At 35.8% G+C, this 15,618-nt stretch overlaps 1 protein-coding gene across 1 annotated transcript; it reads right to left on the reverse strand.

Annotated features, from left to right (window-relative positions):
* Positions 1 to 5,744: 5,744 nt before the first annotated feature.
* Positions 5,745 to 12,291, reverse strand: LOC144437261 (tubulin polymerization-promoting protein family member 2-like). Its single transcript, XM_078126164.1, has 4 exons — positions 12,149 to 12,291; positions 8,917 to 9,111; positions 7,623 to 7,776; positions 5,745 to 7,150 (listed from the first exon to the last, which is right to left on the reverse strand). Exons 2-4 carry the CDS (start codon positions 9,084 to 9,086, stop codon positions 6,971 to 6,973), a joined length of 504 nt encoding a protein of 167 aa, XP_077982290.1. The 5' UTR covers positions 9,087 to 9,111; positions 12,149 to 12,291; the 3' UTR covers positions 5,745 to 6,970.
* Positions 12,292 to 15,618: the final 3,327 nt, after the last annotated feature.

Here is a 15,618-nt window from a genome sequence, read left to right on the forward strand (position 1 = left end):
TTATACATTTATTTCATTTCTGTAAATTATGACCAATTACAGATAACAACAGTCTGACCCATTCCTGTTTCAAGAAATTGTTTTCTGAAAGTGAAAATTGGTACATTGAAATTATATGAATAATATAGCCAAGGTCTTAAACAGATTGTAATACACTGTGCACCATGTCAGGTTTGATGAGAAGGCTAATAACAACTAGAATGGGTTGAAAGAACACAGGATTGTACCACCTGTATAGATCTATCAATAGCACAAATACTGTGTTTACTCATGCATTGTATGCATGGGTTGACCTTTTGACCTCGGGTCCGTATATAATAACACCTTAACTATCAAGCCTTTAGACAGTTTAGAATTACTGAAACCTGTACAAAAAAAGTAGACACTTTGCACTGAACTAAAAACTGACGTCATTTATATATACCTGCGTAATATCATTTTTACGAGATTGTCATCAAATGTTGCAGCTGCCATATAAACGATAGACCAGTCCTTTTCTTTTGTTGTGTAATTGATCTACTTGCTATACAGCATTATATGTTGCAGGCTATTCACATAAATTCCGTCTCTTAAAATACCATGCCATATTTCTAATATCAACTCCAGTATCACAAGCTAAATCCAAGTATGTTTTCATTCTTGTTGCATTTTATCAGGAATATTTGCAAAATGCGGGATTAGTAGCTAATACAACTTTGTTGATAATACAGACTGATCATGTCATGCATGTCAGGCGATCACAAGTCGTTCACCTCTTACATGACCTTTGACCTTCATGCTTAACTGCTTTGCATAAATTTTGTCTTGAAATCCCACTAGAATTGTACTCAAGGACAGCTGGGAATACTTAGTGAATGTAAATTATAGATTGGTAGTTCAAACCCTTCGTTTAGGTGAACTTGAAATGGGTCATTAATTCTCTGATGTTTAGAATTACAAATAACTGAAAGAATGTGTATTCAGCATACAAAGGGGTTCCCATTGTTGTCAATGGTGTGACTCCTTTAATAGGAAAGGAGGGTAGTAGCCTCTGTTCTTTACTACTGAGTATTGAAGTGAGCTTGGTACAACAGAACCACACCCCAGTCATCAATGCATAGAATAGGCACACCCACAAGGGACTTATTAGAGTGATGTGATATTGGTTCCATACAGTGAGTGTTTATACATTGAACTCAGTATACCACCAAGAACTCATACAGCATCAGTATTGTACAGTTTTTGTGTGTGTGAATTTGTCCATTGTGTTTAAATGCTATCAGGGTTCATTTACCTGTGTCTAACCTTTGGCTAAATGCAAGAAGATGAATGACCATTAGGGATTGACCCAGAACAGGTCATATTGACTCGTACCTATATTTTAATACCTAATAGTTATATTATCACTACAAGACCAAAAGGTTATCAATGTTACAGTTAGTGGTGTAATATCTCTTTAACATAAGTAGCTTGGCTTGTTTGGAATTTGAGCTTTTAAACCAGTAAACAACTAACTTGAATTTAATTTGATAAATTCTGTTCCTCTTATTCTGTATTTCCAAATGTGTTATTGATGTATGCATAATCTTTACATGTTCAACACCAAACCATATCTGCAGGAATCAGAGACGTGTTTCCCACTGTTTGCATGTTGTAGAGAACTTCTGTACCCTTCAAACAGTTCAATGAAACTCAGTATAGCCACAATAGAGGAGTGATGGTCATAAGTAATTTGTAGTGTGTTGTGTATTGTATTGTGTATTGAACTTTGATAATGCCAGTATATAATGCCTGCAGTATATGTATTTACTATTGGTGGGGTGCACAGGTCTTGAAAAGTATTCAACTGTCAGTGTGAACTAACATTTCTAAACTATAGTGTGTATTTTTATAGGGTGTGGCTCTACAAGATGTTTGTATTTTTATAGGGTTTGTGATATCAAGCTTTGATAATACTGCTAAATTCTATTCTTTATTTTTCTAAACTTTGATTCTTTTTTATAATATTCTACATTCTCATTCTATAATATTATGTATTTTCCATGTGTTTTTATCTTTAGAGTACTGCTCTATTTTCTTCAAAACTTGTCAACTTATTAGTGTTTTCTACACTATAATATTTTGCCAACTATAGTCTTGTTGTATCTGTATATTAATTCTCCTCGGTGCCGTATCTGTACATGGAATTTTGATCTGTTTGATGCCTACAGCTGTATCGGTTGTCATGGTTACAAGAAATACATTTTTGACCGTACTGTTTCTTGCTATTCTATATCTGGTGCTAATATTCATTTTCAAATATTAACAGTTTTATGAGACAGACAGAATTTAATTGTAAGATGCCGACCAACTTGTGTACAAATATTATGTATCTGTGTACCACTGTAGGTATTATAGTAAAAGGTACTAAACGGTTATAGTGATTAGACTCTATACAAATGTATGGACAAAACCCCATGTATTCAAATAGCCTTGTAATGGAACCCCAGTTGATAGGATATTCTGCTCTATTGCTACTTGAGTTTGGAGACAAAATAATGCTAAGGGGTGGATTATATTGAAATATTGAAATTTATAAACATTGAAATGACCCCAGATATTTATGTATTATCTTATTGATAAGTTCATATTTGAATGAGAATGAGTGGAGGCAAGTCATAATGATAGAATTATGAATTTCATATATTTATGACTCCCTTGGTAAATATCATAAACTCTCAATAAGTAATTGAATGGAAGTCAGTAATACAATTGATTATATGCCCTAATAACTGGTGATATTGATCCAATTTTGTTTGATTCAGTTGCTGCATGGTCAGAAATACTGACACACTTTGTGTATTTCTTATGTAGATAATATCTATAATATAGTACATGTAGTCTACTTTATAATTTATTCTCTCTGTGCGATGATGAGAAAACATAGAATAAACAGCATGTGAAGTCAATTTAATTATTGTAAATTATATTTTAATCTATCAAATTAGTTACATTTAGGTAAAAGATAGAGTGTTTTGCTTGTAATTATTCAGTGTGTGAATATGAGATTAATTTTTGTAAAAAAATCCCTGTAATTTATTTAAATGTTCTATTCTTAACTTTAGAATGAATTATTTCAATGTGTGAAATACAGAACAGTGATTTCCAAATATGGAACTTGTCTATCCAAATATGGAACTTGTCTATCATAGTGTAATTTGTCCTGTGAAATGTATACTCCACAGAAATTCTTTACACAGTTTGTCTGCATGAACAGTTTTTGCGAAATTTTACCATTGAAAATGAAAGATTCTGAATGGAACCATGGCAATAGTATGAATGATATAGATAAAGTAATTTGAAATTGTTGTTGTTTATACATTTTATTGTATCCTCTATGACTTCTTACGTTGTTTTTTTGTTTGTTTGTTTTTCGTAACTAGTATCCAATATTTCAGTACAATTTGTTTTCAAATGCTGCAGAGTGTCACTGTCTATTCTTTGTCTTGTTTACAACGCACACAGATGTTTCTGAAGGATGGACTCCATATGTGTTCATAACATATGTAACACAGCACTGTGTTTCCACAAAGTTATACCACTATATATAAAGACCTCACAGCTTTTCAATTCTGAAAATTATTTCACTGATATTTTTCATGCCAGCTTCTGAGCCTCTGAGATGTGTATACTTTTTGATTTGCAATTACACAGTTTTAAATCTTTTCAAATCTAAACAATGGAATGTAGAGTCTTTATTTGTAGTGTTTGACCTTAGATGACCTTGTATACTCTTTATCTAGATTAGCTTACTGCATACATACATTAGTCTTTGTTCTGTTTATCTTTAGTACTAACATTATTGATTCTGACCACCCACATATCTATCTACATAGTTTTGTTTGTGATGTTTTACTATGTGTCTGATGTTTCTATACCCAGTGTGTAATGTTTTGCTATGTGCCGTGTGTTTCCATACCATAAATATGTGATGTTTTGCTATGTGCTCTAAATATCTATACCCCGTCCATTCTCCCAATCTGTAGTTAATAACCACAATCGCTATTACATGTAAGCTAGTGTATTTGTATTTTTCTCAACTGGCATGTTCTTCTTATTTTTTGATTTTCCTCAAATGGATGTGTAATAAACCACTTTTCAGATGGATTGTGTATATGTGTCAGTGTTTTGTGTTTGTAAGTGATTCAGTGTGTGGTTTGTGTGTTAAGGCATGGTAATTATAACTTAATAGCCAACCTCTCCTTGGAAACCATGTCTTCAAATGGATTATGATCCTAGACTATGTTATATTAAGTAAGTTAATGTGTGTGATTTTCAATTTTCAAGATATAAGACAGTACACATTTGGTACAGATAAAGGGAGCATACTTGTTATTCTGCCATTTGTGTTCAGCTGATCGTGGTATACGTCAATGCTATATGCAAATACATACTAGGACACAGCAGGCCAAGTACATACCAGGACATATAGCAGGCCAGTCGGTGTGCAAGTACATACCAGGACACAGCAGGCCATGGCCAGTCGGTGTGCAAGTACATACCAGGACACAGCAGGCCAGTCGGTGTGCAAGTACATACCAGGACACAGCAGACCATGGCCAGTCGGTGTGCAAGTACATACCAGGACACAGCAGGCCAGTCGGTGTGCAAGTACATACCAGGACACAGCAGACCAGTCGGTGTGCAAGTACATACCAGGACACAGCAGGCCAGTCGGTGTGCAAGTACATACCAGGACACAGCAGGCCAGCTGGTGTGCAAGTACATACCAGGACATAGCAGACCAGTCGGTGTGCAGGTACATACCAGGACACAGCAGACCAGTCGGTGTGCAAATACATACCAGGACACAGCAGACCAGTCGGTGTGCAAGTACATACCAGGACACAGCAGGCCAGTCGGTGTGCAAGTACATACCAGGAAACAGCAGGCCAGTCGGTGTGCAAGTACATACCAGGACACAGCAGGCCAGTCGGTGTGCAGGTACATACCAGGACACAGCAGACCAGTCGGTCCCTGTGTAAGTACATACCAGGACACAGCAGACCAGTCGGTGTGCAAGTACATACCAGGACACAGCAGACCAGTTGGTGTGCAAATTCATACCAGGACACAGCAGACCAGTCGGTGTGCAAGTACATACCAGGACACAGCAGACCAGTCGGTGTGCAAGTACATACCAGGACACAGCAGACCAGTCGGTGTGCAAGTACATACCAGGACACAGCTAGGCCAGTCAGTGTGCAAGTACATACCAGGACACAGCAGACCAGTCGGTGTGCAAGTACATACCAGGACACAGCAGGCCAGTCAGTGTGCAAGTACATACCAGGACACAGCAGGCCAAGTACATACCAGGACATAGCAGGCCAGTCGGTGTGCAAGTACATACCAGGACACAGCAGACCAGTCGGTGTGCAAGTACATACCAGGACACAGCAGGCCAGCCGGTGTGCAAATTCACACCAGGACACAGCAGACCAGTCGGTGTGCAAGTACATACCAGGACACAGCAGACCAGTCGGTCCCTGTGTAAGTACATACCAGGACACAGCAGACCAGTCGGTCCCTGTGTAAGTACATACCAGGACACAGCAGACCAGTCGGTCCCTGTGTAAGTACATACCAGGACACAGCAGACCAGTCGGTCCCTGTGTAAGTACATACCAGGACACAGCAGACCAGTCGGTATTCAAGTTTGTTGAGGTCCACCTTGAAAATGGAGTTCATTCTTTTTGGATGGGTAAATCACAAATTCACAAAACTTTTCAATGTTTCTATATTTTTATTCACCAATACCAATACCAATAGTAGATTTACAGAGTAATATTGTGTAAGCCAGACTTGTATAGATTATGGTTTTATTGTTAACTATTATGGAATTAATTCCCTGCAAATACCATCACAATATTGACTTTGAAACTTGTAGGATGAACTTTACCCAAAGGAAGAACTGGTCGGATTGTATAGAAACATGATGAAATATCAGAACTAAACACATATATAGAGATATTATAATCTTTAGATAGCCTTGGTATATAGAGCTTATCTCTTGATAATCTTGGTATATAGAGATAATCTCTAGATAACCTCGGTTTATAGAGATAATCTCTAGATAATCTCGGTATATAGAGATAATGTACATAAACTATTTAATCTGTATATTTCAGTTTTGAAACGACTGTCATGTTTTGGGACTTCAGTTAGAAATATTGAAATGGAAAATTCCATGAAGCAAGGTTAAAATTGCTTTGAGAATGCAAATAACTTTTTATTTCGTGACTGAACTGTTAAAATATACCTTCCACTTTTTGACTGCTAGCATATATGTAAAAGGTCAGCATGAATTTGATATATGTGTAATAGAATATATTGAATTTGATATTAGGATGTACTGTTTTCTTCAAAACTGGACATTTTTGTCTGCTCAAAAAACACTTCTTAGTGTTGTGTTATCACAATGGTTTGTAAAACTATAAACATTTTTCTTACTTCGTAGGATTTTTCAAGTACATAGGACCACTAGTGATCCACTTATTTCATAAGAATTAGACAGAAATTTATTGACATCAACACAGCAAATTTCAAATACATACAGTATAAAAAGCAATGGGAGTAAAACTCTCTAAAAATTCTCTAAAAAAGACACAAACTAAATTGTCTAACTCCAAGGAGAGTATGTCATATAAAGATTAAAGTAAACACAGTAATAGTACACATGTTCTATTATAGTTGTCTACAACATTTATAGAAATTTCACAATTTATTCATATTATATCAATTCACATCAAAGATACAAGTGCACTTCTGAACATTTCTAAATTTGGATATAATCATTAACATTTCATGTTGAAGGTAGAAAGATTTATCCCGCATCTACACACTTCAAGGAACACAGCATATCTTTTGTGATTCTACAGTTGTAAATTAACAAGACTCTTACAGTGTATCAACATGAAATGCTATCTTTTCTGTTTTTCACTCTAATACTTTATTTCTTTTCATATGTCCCTTCACCTTTGTAGTTTCCTACATAACCAGAGGCATCTACTTTATCAGCACGGCCTTCCATTCCCTTGCCTTTACCAGATGCATCAAATCTCTCCTTGTGAGCGCCAGTGTATTTGCTGGTATCTGTTAGCCTGTCTACACCACCAGCCTTCACAGCTTTCTGTTGATTTACAAACAAACAAATTGTTAGGAAATACATCAGTGCTGATGTAGATTTAAAGTACAGTCTTGCTTCAACTGATGTGACCTATAAAATTCCAACCTGACTGGATGACATCTGCATGTAGCCATTCCACTCTGCAACAAAATCTTGTTGGAGCCAATCACATTATAGCATTCTAACCCTCAGATTATTTTATTTTCACAAAATATTTTATCATTATAATATCATTTTATTGTCACTCACAATAAATGTAGCTATTATTACATGTACCTGTATTGACAAATGAAAGTACTATGGCCAGTTGATGGAACCAATATATGAAGACAGTTATTGACAAATGAAAGTACTATGGCCAGTTGATGGAACCAATATATGCAGACATCTGTGTGACAATTATTAACACTCCTAATGAGTGTGGTAACTGTAAATGTAACTATGGTGTAACATAGTTTGTTGTGTATCTACTTACCGTGGCACCAGCTGTCTGAGGTCCATGGCATGAACACATTTTATCTTTAATTTTCTGAACATTTTCATCGCTATCACTTCCATACTTGGCCTTTGCAGCACATTTTATAGCTTCGTTGAACTGAGCCTGAGTCATTGTTCTTCCGCCTTTAGCTCTAGTACATGTATATGAATGACAACGAGTGAGAGAGAGAGAGAGAGAGAGAGAGAGAGAGAGAGAGAGAGAGAGAGGGATAGATAAAGAGAGAGAGAGAGGGGGGGGGGTAGAAATAAAAATTAACAATGAGTGAGGAGAAATTATTGATTTAAATCATGAAAAAACAGACACAAAAACTCTAGAACTATTAACACCAAACCATTGCAACATTAAGTGCAATGAAATGTATACAAATATTTTATGTAGTTGTCTATAACTGCCTAGTTTTTGAGTGAAATAAGTACATATTAATTATCCTAATTTACATATTTTATTACAAAAAATGTCAGGGATTTGATTGAATGACACAATACTTGGCAAAAGTTCATTTCATAAGTGACATAGTTGTGTACTAATTTGCATAATTAACATTCTAATTAACAAAGTTTATGAATATCATTACTATGCAAAAATTTTGCTAAAAAAACTGATTATATACCTGCACTGTCTAACACAATTCATTTCAAAGCAGCCAATGAAATTGCTGACACACACACACAGACAGACAGACAGACAGACAGACAGACAGACAGACAAGACAAATGCATGGACAGACAGACAAACAAACAGACAGACAGATTCCTATCGCATAAGTTTCCCTATGGTTACTAAAATGTTGTGCCTGAATGGTATATTGTCCCTATCTGTTACTAAATCTGGTATTCAGATTTGTATTCCATGAGTTGATTTAATACTTTGTAGAGTGGCTCACATCACATACTATTTGCACACCATGATTTCATTTGACAATGCCACTAAGATACAGTAGTAACAAAAACAAGGAAATTAAGACTCTTTTCAAATCTGATGTCTGTTTACTAGGTATCGTTTTATGCATAATTCCATGAAGATAGTCTGGAACTATGTCCAGTTGAAGATACTTCTCGTGTTTGTGTACAGTAAAAGGTGAAAGCGTGGACTCCAAGCTAAGGTTATGAACCAACTATGTGTAATACACGCTCTTCATGTACTATATAACTACAGTATTAAGAAAGAATCTAATTTAATATTTAAAAAGAACAAAAAAGGAACCCCAAAACAACAACAACAACAACAACAACAACACCAATGCAAAAGGTGTCCCAAGGGCAAGACTTACTTGCATTTTGTGAATATCATGTCCACCTCAGTGCTATTCAGTTTCTTGTCCATCAAACCACAATCCTTGCATAACTTTGACCAATTCTTGTTATCTAGCTCACTGGCTCCCTTGGCCCCCTTGCCGAAACTACAGTACTCCTTGAAAACTGCTTCAATTGACTTACTCATGATGATTTGTTTGTAGGAATAAAACCTGCAAAAAAAATGTTGTTTTTTTAAGTTATAATACTAAAGTTTAAAATATCTTACTTTTTTATTTACATCAAATTTTCAATATATAATATACCTCCATCTTCACCTTGAATTCAGTTCACGTCATTGTCAAAACAATTTCTAGGGTGCCTAAAGCTAAGCCAAGTATCATGACAATGGCATTAACTCCCATTTTAACAAAGTTCTAGTATATATCTTCAAAACAACATATATAGCATTATTTTACGTCGTATTGTAGGTATGTATAGTGTTGTAGATAATTCCATTATGATATTTACATATTTCACTCATTTTATGACGTCATTCTCCTCTTACCTTCCGGTTATTATCATTTGGCATTCCATGCATCAAACCAACATGCTTTTTTAAATAAAAATCATTGGGCCAAAAAAAAAGAAGAATTGTTTCTGGTCAGCGCGCGCATCACTTAAAATACCCTCGCGTCGGTCTTTTTTTCGTGTTTATCCAGCCCATGCAGTCTGCAGATCCGTGGGAAAACAGAAAAAATACCCTCCCTACTTCAGTGAAGACAACGTTAACTGCAGAGCCAATCATGAACAAGCAAATGACATCTGCCCCACATACACACTTGCTCTAAAGTAAAACGAACAGCAACTACTATAAGTAGTAGATTGAGTGACAGGTTTGTTGAGCATAAGAAACAAGAAGCACGTCGTCGGCCATTTTAGACAAACTGTTCTGACCAGAAACAATTCTTTTTTTCTTCTTCTTGGCCTTATTTTTCTCATGATAATATTTCTTTGTAACATACTAAATTCAATATAACAGACTTTGCACTCATATAGGAGACATGCGGGTAGGCAGTAGACACAGTTTTATCACGACTGTTTTTAACCAACACTATAGCTACCAAGTGTTGTAAACATATAGTGACAGGTACAGTCAAATAACAACATATTTAAACCGCTTTGCTCAGTGAATGATCCCCTGACCCTTTTTATGTAATTATATGATTTGATAGAATGTGGGTGGAGATCAAACCTTGCACAGTCTACTCTTACTTACACAAAGCTAGGTCCATCAAAAAGCCCTTATAGTCTGGATGAGGAAAAAAGTAATGGTCAAGTACTGTCGACGTGACCAACACAGAGAAATACACTATGCAGAATCAAAGAAGTAAGGAGAAGCTGTCAGAGTGTAAGGGGCACGGATTTGAAGAAGGAAAAAAACAATTTGGGGAAATTTGGTAAAAAGCTTGGTGAGACCGAAAACCTACAAATAATATATCATTACAAGGTAAACTTATAAATACCGAATTTAATTTGAAAAAAAAAGAAAAAGTGAAAAACAAGATTGTACTTATTATCATCTAAACAGTTCACTTCGAATTTTAATTTGACAAATTGTATTTAGTGTTTTATCCTTTGGGTATACTGTGGATATCGAAATATTTCTTTGTACATGAGAAATACTTGCACACTCGAGTGTTCAATTTGTTTGTTAATGTGATGATATGTTACACTGGATGTCGGATGGTGAACAATCAATCCAGTCATCGCCCACAGTTGTCATTCACGACATTACACAAAACTGCGATTTTTATCAATTTCCTACAGGGTCATCAGGCATTTTTTTCCAGGTCAAGTGATTTAATTTGAAATTCCACTTTGTTGCATAATTTGGTGAGGAATAGTTCTACTAATAAGTAACACATGAAAGCATTAGTCATCTCTCCGACTTTGTTATCTTAGCTGTGTCGTCACAATTGTATGATTTTAGCTAAATTTGGCGCCGAACTCATTTAATGATGTCAAAATAGCATTCTTGAAGGTTTGGATGTGGTACTATGGCAACGCTCTTACTTGGTCTTAGGAGCAAAACAACGTCCCCAGGTGAACCATGAATGCTTAAGACATCTCATTGAGTGAGGGCGCTATTTTCCGTTGCTATATTTATGCTATTTCATTGTTTCGGACTGCGCGCGATCGATAGGGAATCTCTATTGTCTTTTGATTTGGGTATGTGAGAAACAACCTTTGGTTTGCATAGAAAGACCTAAGTATCGCTACAGGACTGAGTTTTATTGGGCGAGGTTGTTATACTAGATTGTGCATCAAAGGTTGCACATACAACCGCAGATCCCGTACACTAGTGGATTTCGCTCTGAGTGACGGTCTGTAACGATCTGTAAAATACCGAACCCCAGAAAAATTTGACCCGTTTAAATAATTTCAACTGTTTGCTATACTTTGAAATATTAATACAAAATGAAATACCACGAATTACTGTAGGCAGAATGATACAATCAGCTTATGCAGTCTAGTCGATGCGGCCTCACAACTCCTTTGTTTGATCTGTCCGTTTCCACGCAACCAAAACTGTTTACATCCTTACACGGATTTCTAAATTGAACGCTTGTGTGGCTATACGTGCAACTGTCGTTATGAGGTCGGTGACACGTAACTAGACTAAACGATATGGACGATATCCATGTACGTTCAATTGACAGTTTGAGTTATACACGGAAAACACAACCACATTATATTACCTAAGAATAGAAACTAGTTGAACGTGTATCCTGCATATGATGGATATACAAGATAAGTCACCGGAAGGTCGCTCTCAATTTCCATATTACATTACCATGGGTGTTACTCTCCTCTTTACCTCGAACTTAATCTTGTCAATCACTCATATATTTTAAATTTACAAGTCGTTATTGCAAATATACGTCATGCGAAACAACCTAAAATTTAGTGTTTTTTTTTCAGATGTCGGAGTATTCCAAGACACGTCAAAATACTGATTAAAGCAAAAAGCATAGATGTTTGAATGCATAAGAGACCGGGTTGTCTATCAGAGCGCGTCTCGACCGGACAGTTCTCCTGGGCCCCGGACGATGTTTGTTTTTGAGCCAGTGAAATGCGATTCAGTACACCGTATATAACCACACAAGTCGGGATGCCGTGAGAACCGTACTGCCACTGTGACCGTCATACTGATATTGACATTCGTGTCGTCCATGTTTGTGATATGATATGAAATGTAATACTTACCAGAAGGGGAGAGACAGACCACAAATATGCAGGTGACGAACGCTGTGTCCTCTACGCAGTCCAAACCAAGCACAACAGAATCGACTGATGACGCTCTGAATTATATATGCAGCTAGCACTTTCAACTGAATTAATTATAATAAATTCTATTCAATAGCACAGTATGTCGAACTGAAGCATGTCTGTAAACTGGGTGACTACAAACCAATCAAATGTCAATATGCCTGTGACGTCAAATACTCACTCTAGTCAGTATAAATATAATTACTCCAAGCTCTAGTGTAATATATTACTTGAACGTGTTGATCTATTAAAAGTCACTCAAACCTTGGAGTAATTGTACTGGCAGTATAATTACTCCAAGCTCAAAGCTAGCGAGATCTTGTTGAATCTTGCATTTATTTTAATATTTTAATAATCTCGATCCAGACAGTGTTAAAAAAAATAGGGTAATATTTAAATAAAGGGAACAACAAATTGTAACCGTAGAGGGCTTAATTTCAATCTCTAGCTCTCGGATTCTATATTTGCTGTTATAACCATTGTCACGATGGTGCACGAAGTGTTAACGGTGGTAAGAAAATAAACAACTATTCTAAAGCGGCGACTTTTGGCATTTGGTATCGTAATATCGAATCACGTAATGTCTTGAAAGATTTAGCAAACAATGTAACATAGACTGTGTTACCCTAGGCCTATTGTATTGATTATTACCACTATAGCAACAATCCGGTATTTTATTAGTTATATAATCCATGTGTGCTCTCTTCTATTTACTGAAGACAATATTTGCATGTATTTATCGTCTTCAACTGCATGCATGTGATTTACAAATGTAACAATATACAAATCTCCTCAACTGCCTCCCAATCACGAGTAGTGTTTTTTAAAATAATTTTGATGAAATGAAAGTGTTTTCCATGGAGTCAATGCTTGTTGCTGGAAGTTGAACTCCAATAACTTTCAACCAAGATTTCCATTGAAGTTAATATATATTGTGTTTGTTTGTTTGTTTGTTTGTTTGTTTGTTTGTTTGTTTGTTTGTTTGTTTGTTTGTTTGTTTGTTTGTTTGTTTGTTTGTTTGTTTGTCTGTCTGTCTGTCTGTCTGTCTGTCTGTCTGTCTGTCTGTCTGTCTGTCTATTTGTTTGTTTGTTTGTTTGTTTGTTTGTTTGTTTGTTTGTTTTAAAAAAATACATAGCACTGACAAAGCCTATGGGAATGGAAGAGCTCACAATGCACTAAAAGTATGTCTATGTAATTATGAATTGAATACTAGTATAAAATATTTTGAAGGTAAATTCGTTTGTCATTCTGTCTATCTATCTACACACCTATCTATTTATCTGTCCACCTGCTGTGCTTGTCATTGTAGAATGATATGTATACATAGACTATGAATATTTAAAACAAAAAGAAAACACACCGGGATTACGGGATTAACATGGTGAATAAAGGCTCAGAACATAAGGGTTTTCTATTGTGACAGGCTTGAGATAATGTGAGATAATGGCAATGTAACCCCAAGAAGTATTGATTGGCTCTGATTAGTGTCGTAGCCATTGTTCGTAGTATTCACTCATCATGTAACCAGGCACCACTCAGCCATTCGACTATACGCATACATGCCGCCCTTTGGGGTGCATTTTTTTTAGCCCTTTCGCATTAACTGGAGTCTGTTTTTTTCGAGCTGAACAACCTAACATGGGTACACTCTACATTATTTTCGAATTCAATTTTGCTTGGTCTAACTTTACATTTTATTTCAATAATTTTCTAAGATTCTATAACCAAGACAAGGTTTTAGTATACTATGACAATCAAATCAACCCCTTTCACACAATCATTTTGTTTGGTGTGCGGAAATAAAGTGACAGAAATGTAAAAGAAAAGTAGATATATATATACTGACAGGACATACATGCTGACGACCCTTCCCCAAAGGGAATTGATCCACCATAACTTTGTTCCCTTGGATTATATCACAGTCCCTCTATGTGGCTGTGAATACTATGATATTAACCTAAAACACTATTTCTAGGTGCAGCGATGTTTGCGTGTGAGTTTTAAAACAAAGTTTTATTTTATATTATATTGTCTTTAAATGTGACTTTCTTTTTAGTAATAATTCGGGTTACAAAAACAAGCAAACAGTGATTAGGGATGGAATTACTTTGAATTTCGTTTTTTGTGTGGTTAGAGTCTATCTTCACCGCTAAGCGGCGCTATTTTACAAATGACGGACTGATAGCTGCGTTATTGTAAACCACGGACTATTCTCCAATTCTACTTCCAAGTATGGTAACTTACACACCAAACTACAAAAAATAATCACTACATGTGATATATGACAACATTCCCATCGCTTATGAGGAAACAAATCCATCCTATATATATGCAACATTGTCTGTTATTTATTTAGGTTATACTTTCTATGCTATGTATTGTCTATGTTATACTGTCTATGCTATGTATTGTCTATGTTATACTGTCTATGCTATGTATTGTCTATGTTATACTGTCTATGCTATGTATTGTCTATGCTAGCTATATACTGTCTATGCTATATACTGTCTATGGTACATTGCTATGCTAAGTAGTTTGTAGGCTGTAGACAGGACCACCCAAGATAGATCGCTAAAAATGTTCACGTCGATGACACTCGTCTAATTGTGTTTCCAATGAACTAAATAATGTAAGATATTATAATCATAATGTTGTCTTTCGTGAGATAGCAAGTTGGGTGAGTTATCACAAAACCTCTTCTCGAAGAGAGAATATATTAAACTTTAGATAACCACTCTTCAGAAAAGCCAATGCTTGATGCGAGCTTATGCAAAAAATACCCCTACTATTTACCTGTATTAAAATAAGCATCAGTCAAATCTCTCTGGGTGTATAATGTTAGTTTGGTACCCATGGTAGAGTGCATAAAGTTATGTGATATTCTGCCTCCTGTAAGAATCCTCGAAGCCTCGAACTCGAGAAGAAACCTTTCGGCCCAGTTCCGTTCTTATCCACTTTCTTTAGAATGTAAGCCTATATTATTTTGTACAATTTCTAAAATAGCTTTTTAGATTTTGTGATATGTACATATCTTTAAGCTTTGCAACTTTCTGCAATGGCATGGTCGGTTCCCTGGGTCGGTTCTGTGTTGAAGTCAGTCTCAAGTGGCCAGGCCATTCATTTGGGAATACGTATTTATAAAACTCATTTTTACTTTATCAAATTTATTCGTCACTGATATTGTTGGATTATTTATTTTCTCGTTCTTTTATTTATAGAAGTCGTAATTGTACCGTGGAGCTGCCGCAATGAACTGTTCAAACGGTGCACGAGTGACTAGGCTCGTACATTACACCTGCCTAAAATAGTAAATATTCCACGAACAAACAACCTTCAGACGATTAAGTTATCTTCCTATGTAAACATTGGTTAAGACATTAGTTGGTAAATGTCGTCATGAAAGTACA

The sequence above is a fragment of the Glandiceps talaboti genome, chromosome 7 (assembly GCF_964340395.1).
Source record: "Glandiceps talaboti chromosome 7, keGlaTala1.1, whole genome shotgun sequence".
Taxonomy (NCBI): Eukaryota; Metazoa; Hemichordata; class Enteropneusta; family Spengelidae; genus Glandiceps; species Glandiceps talaboti.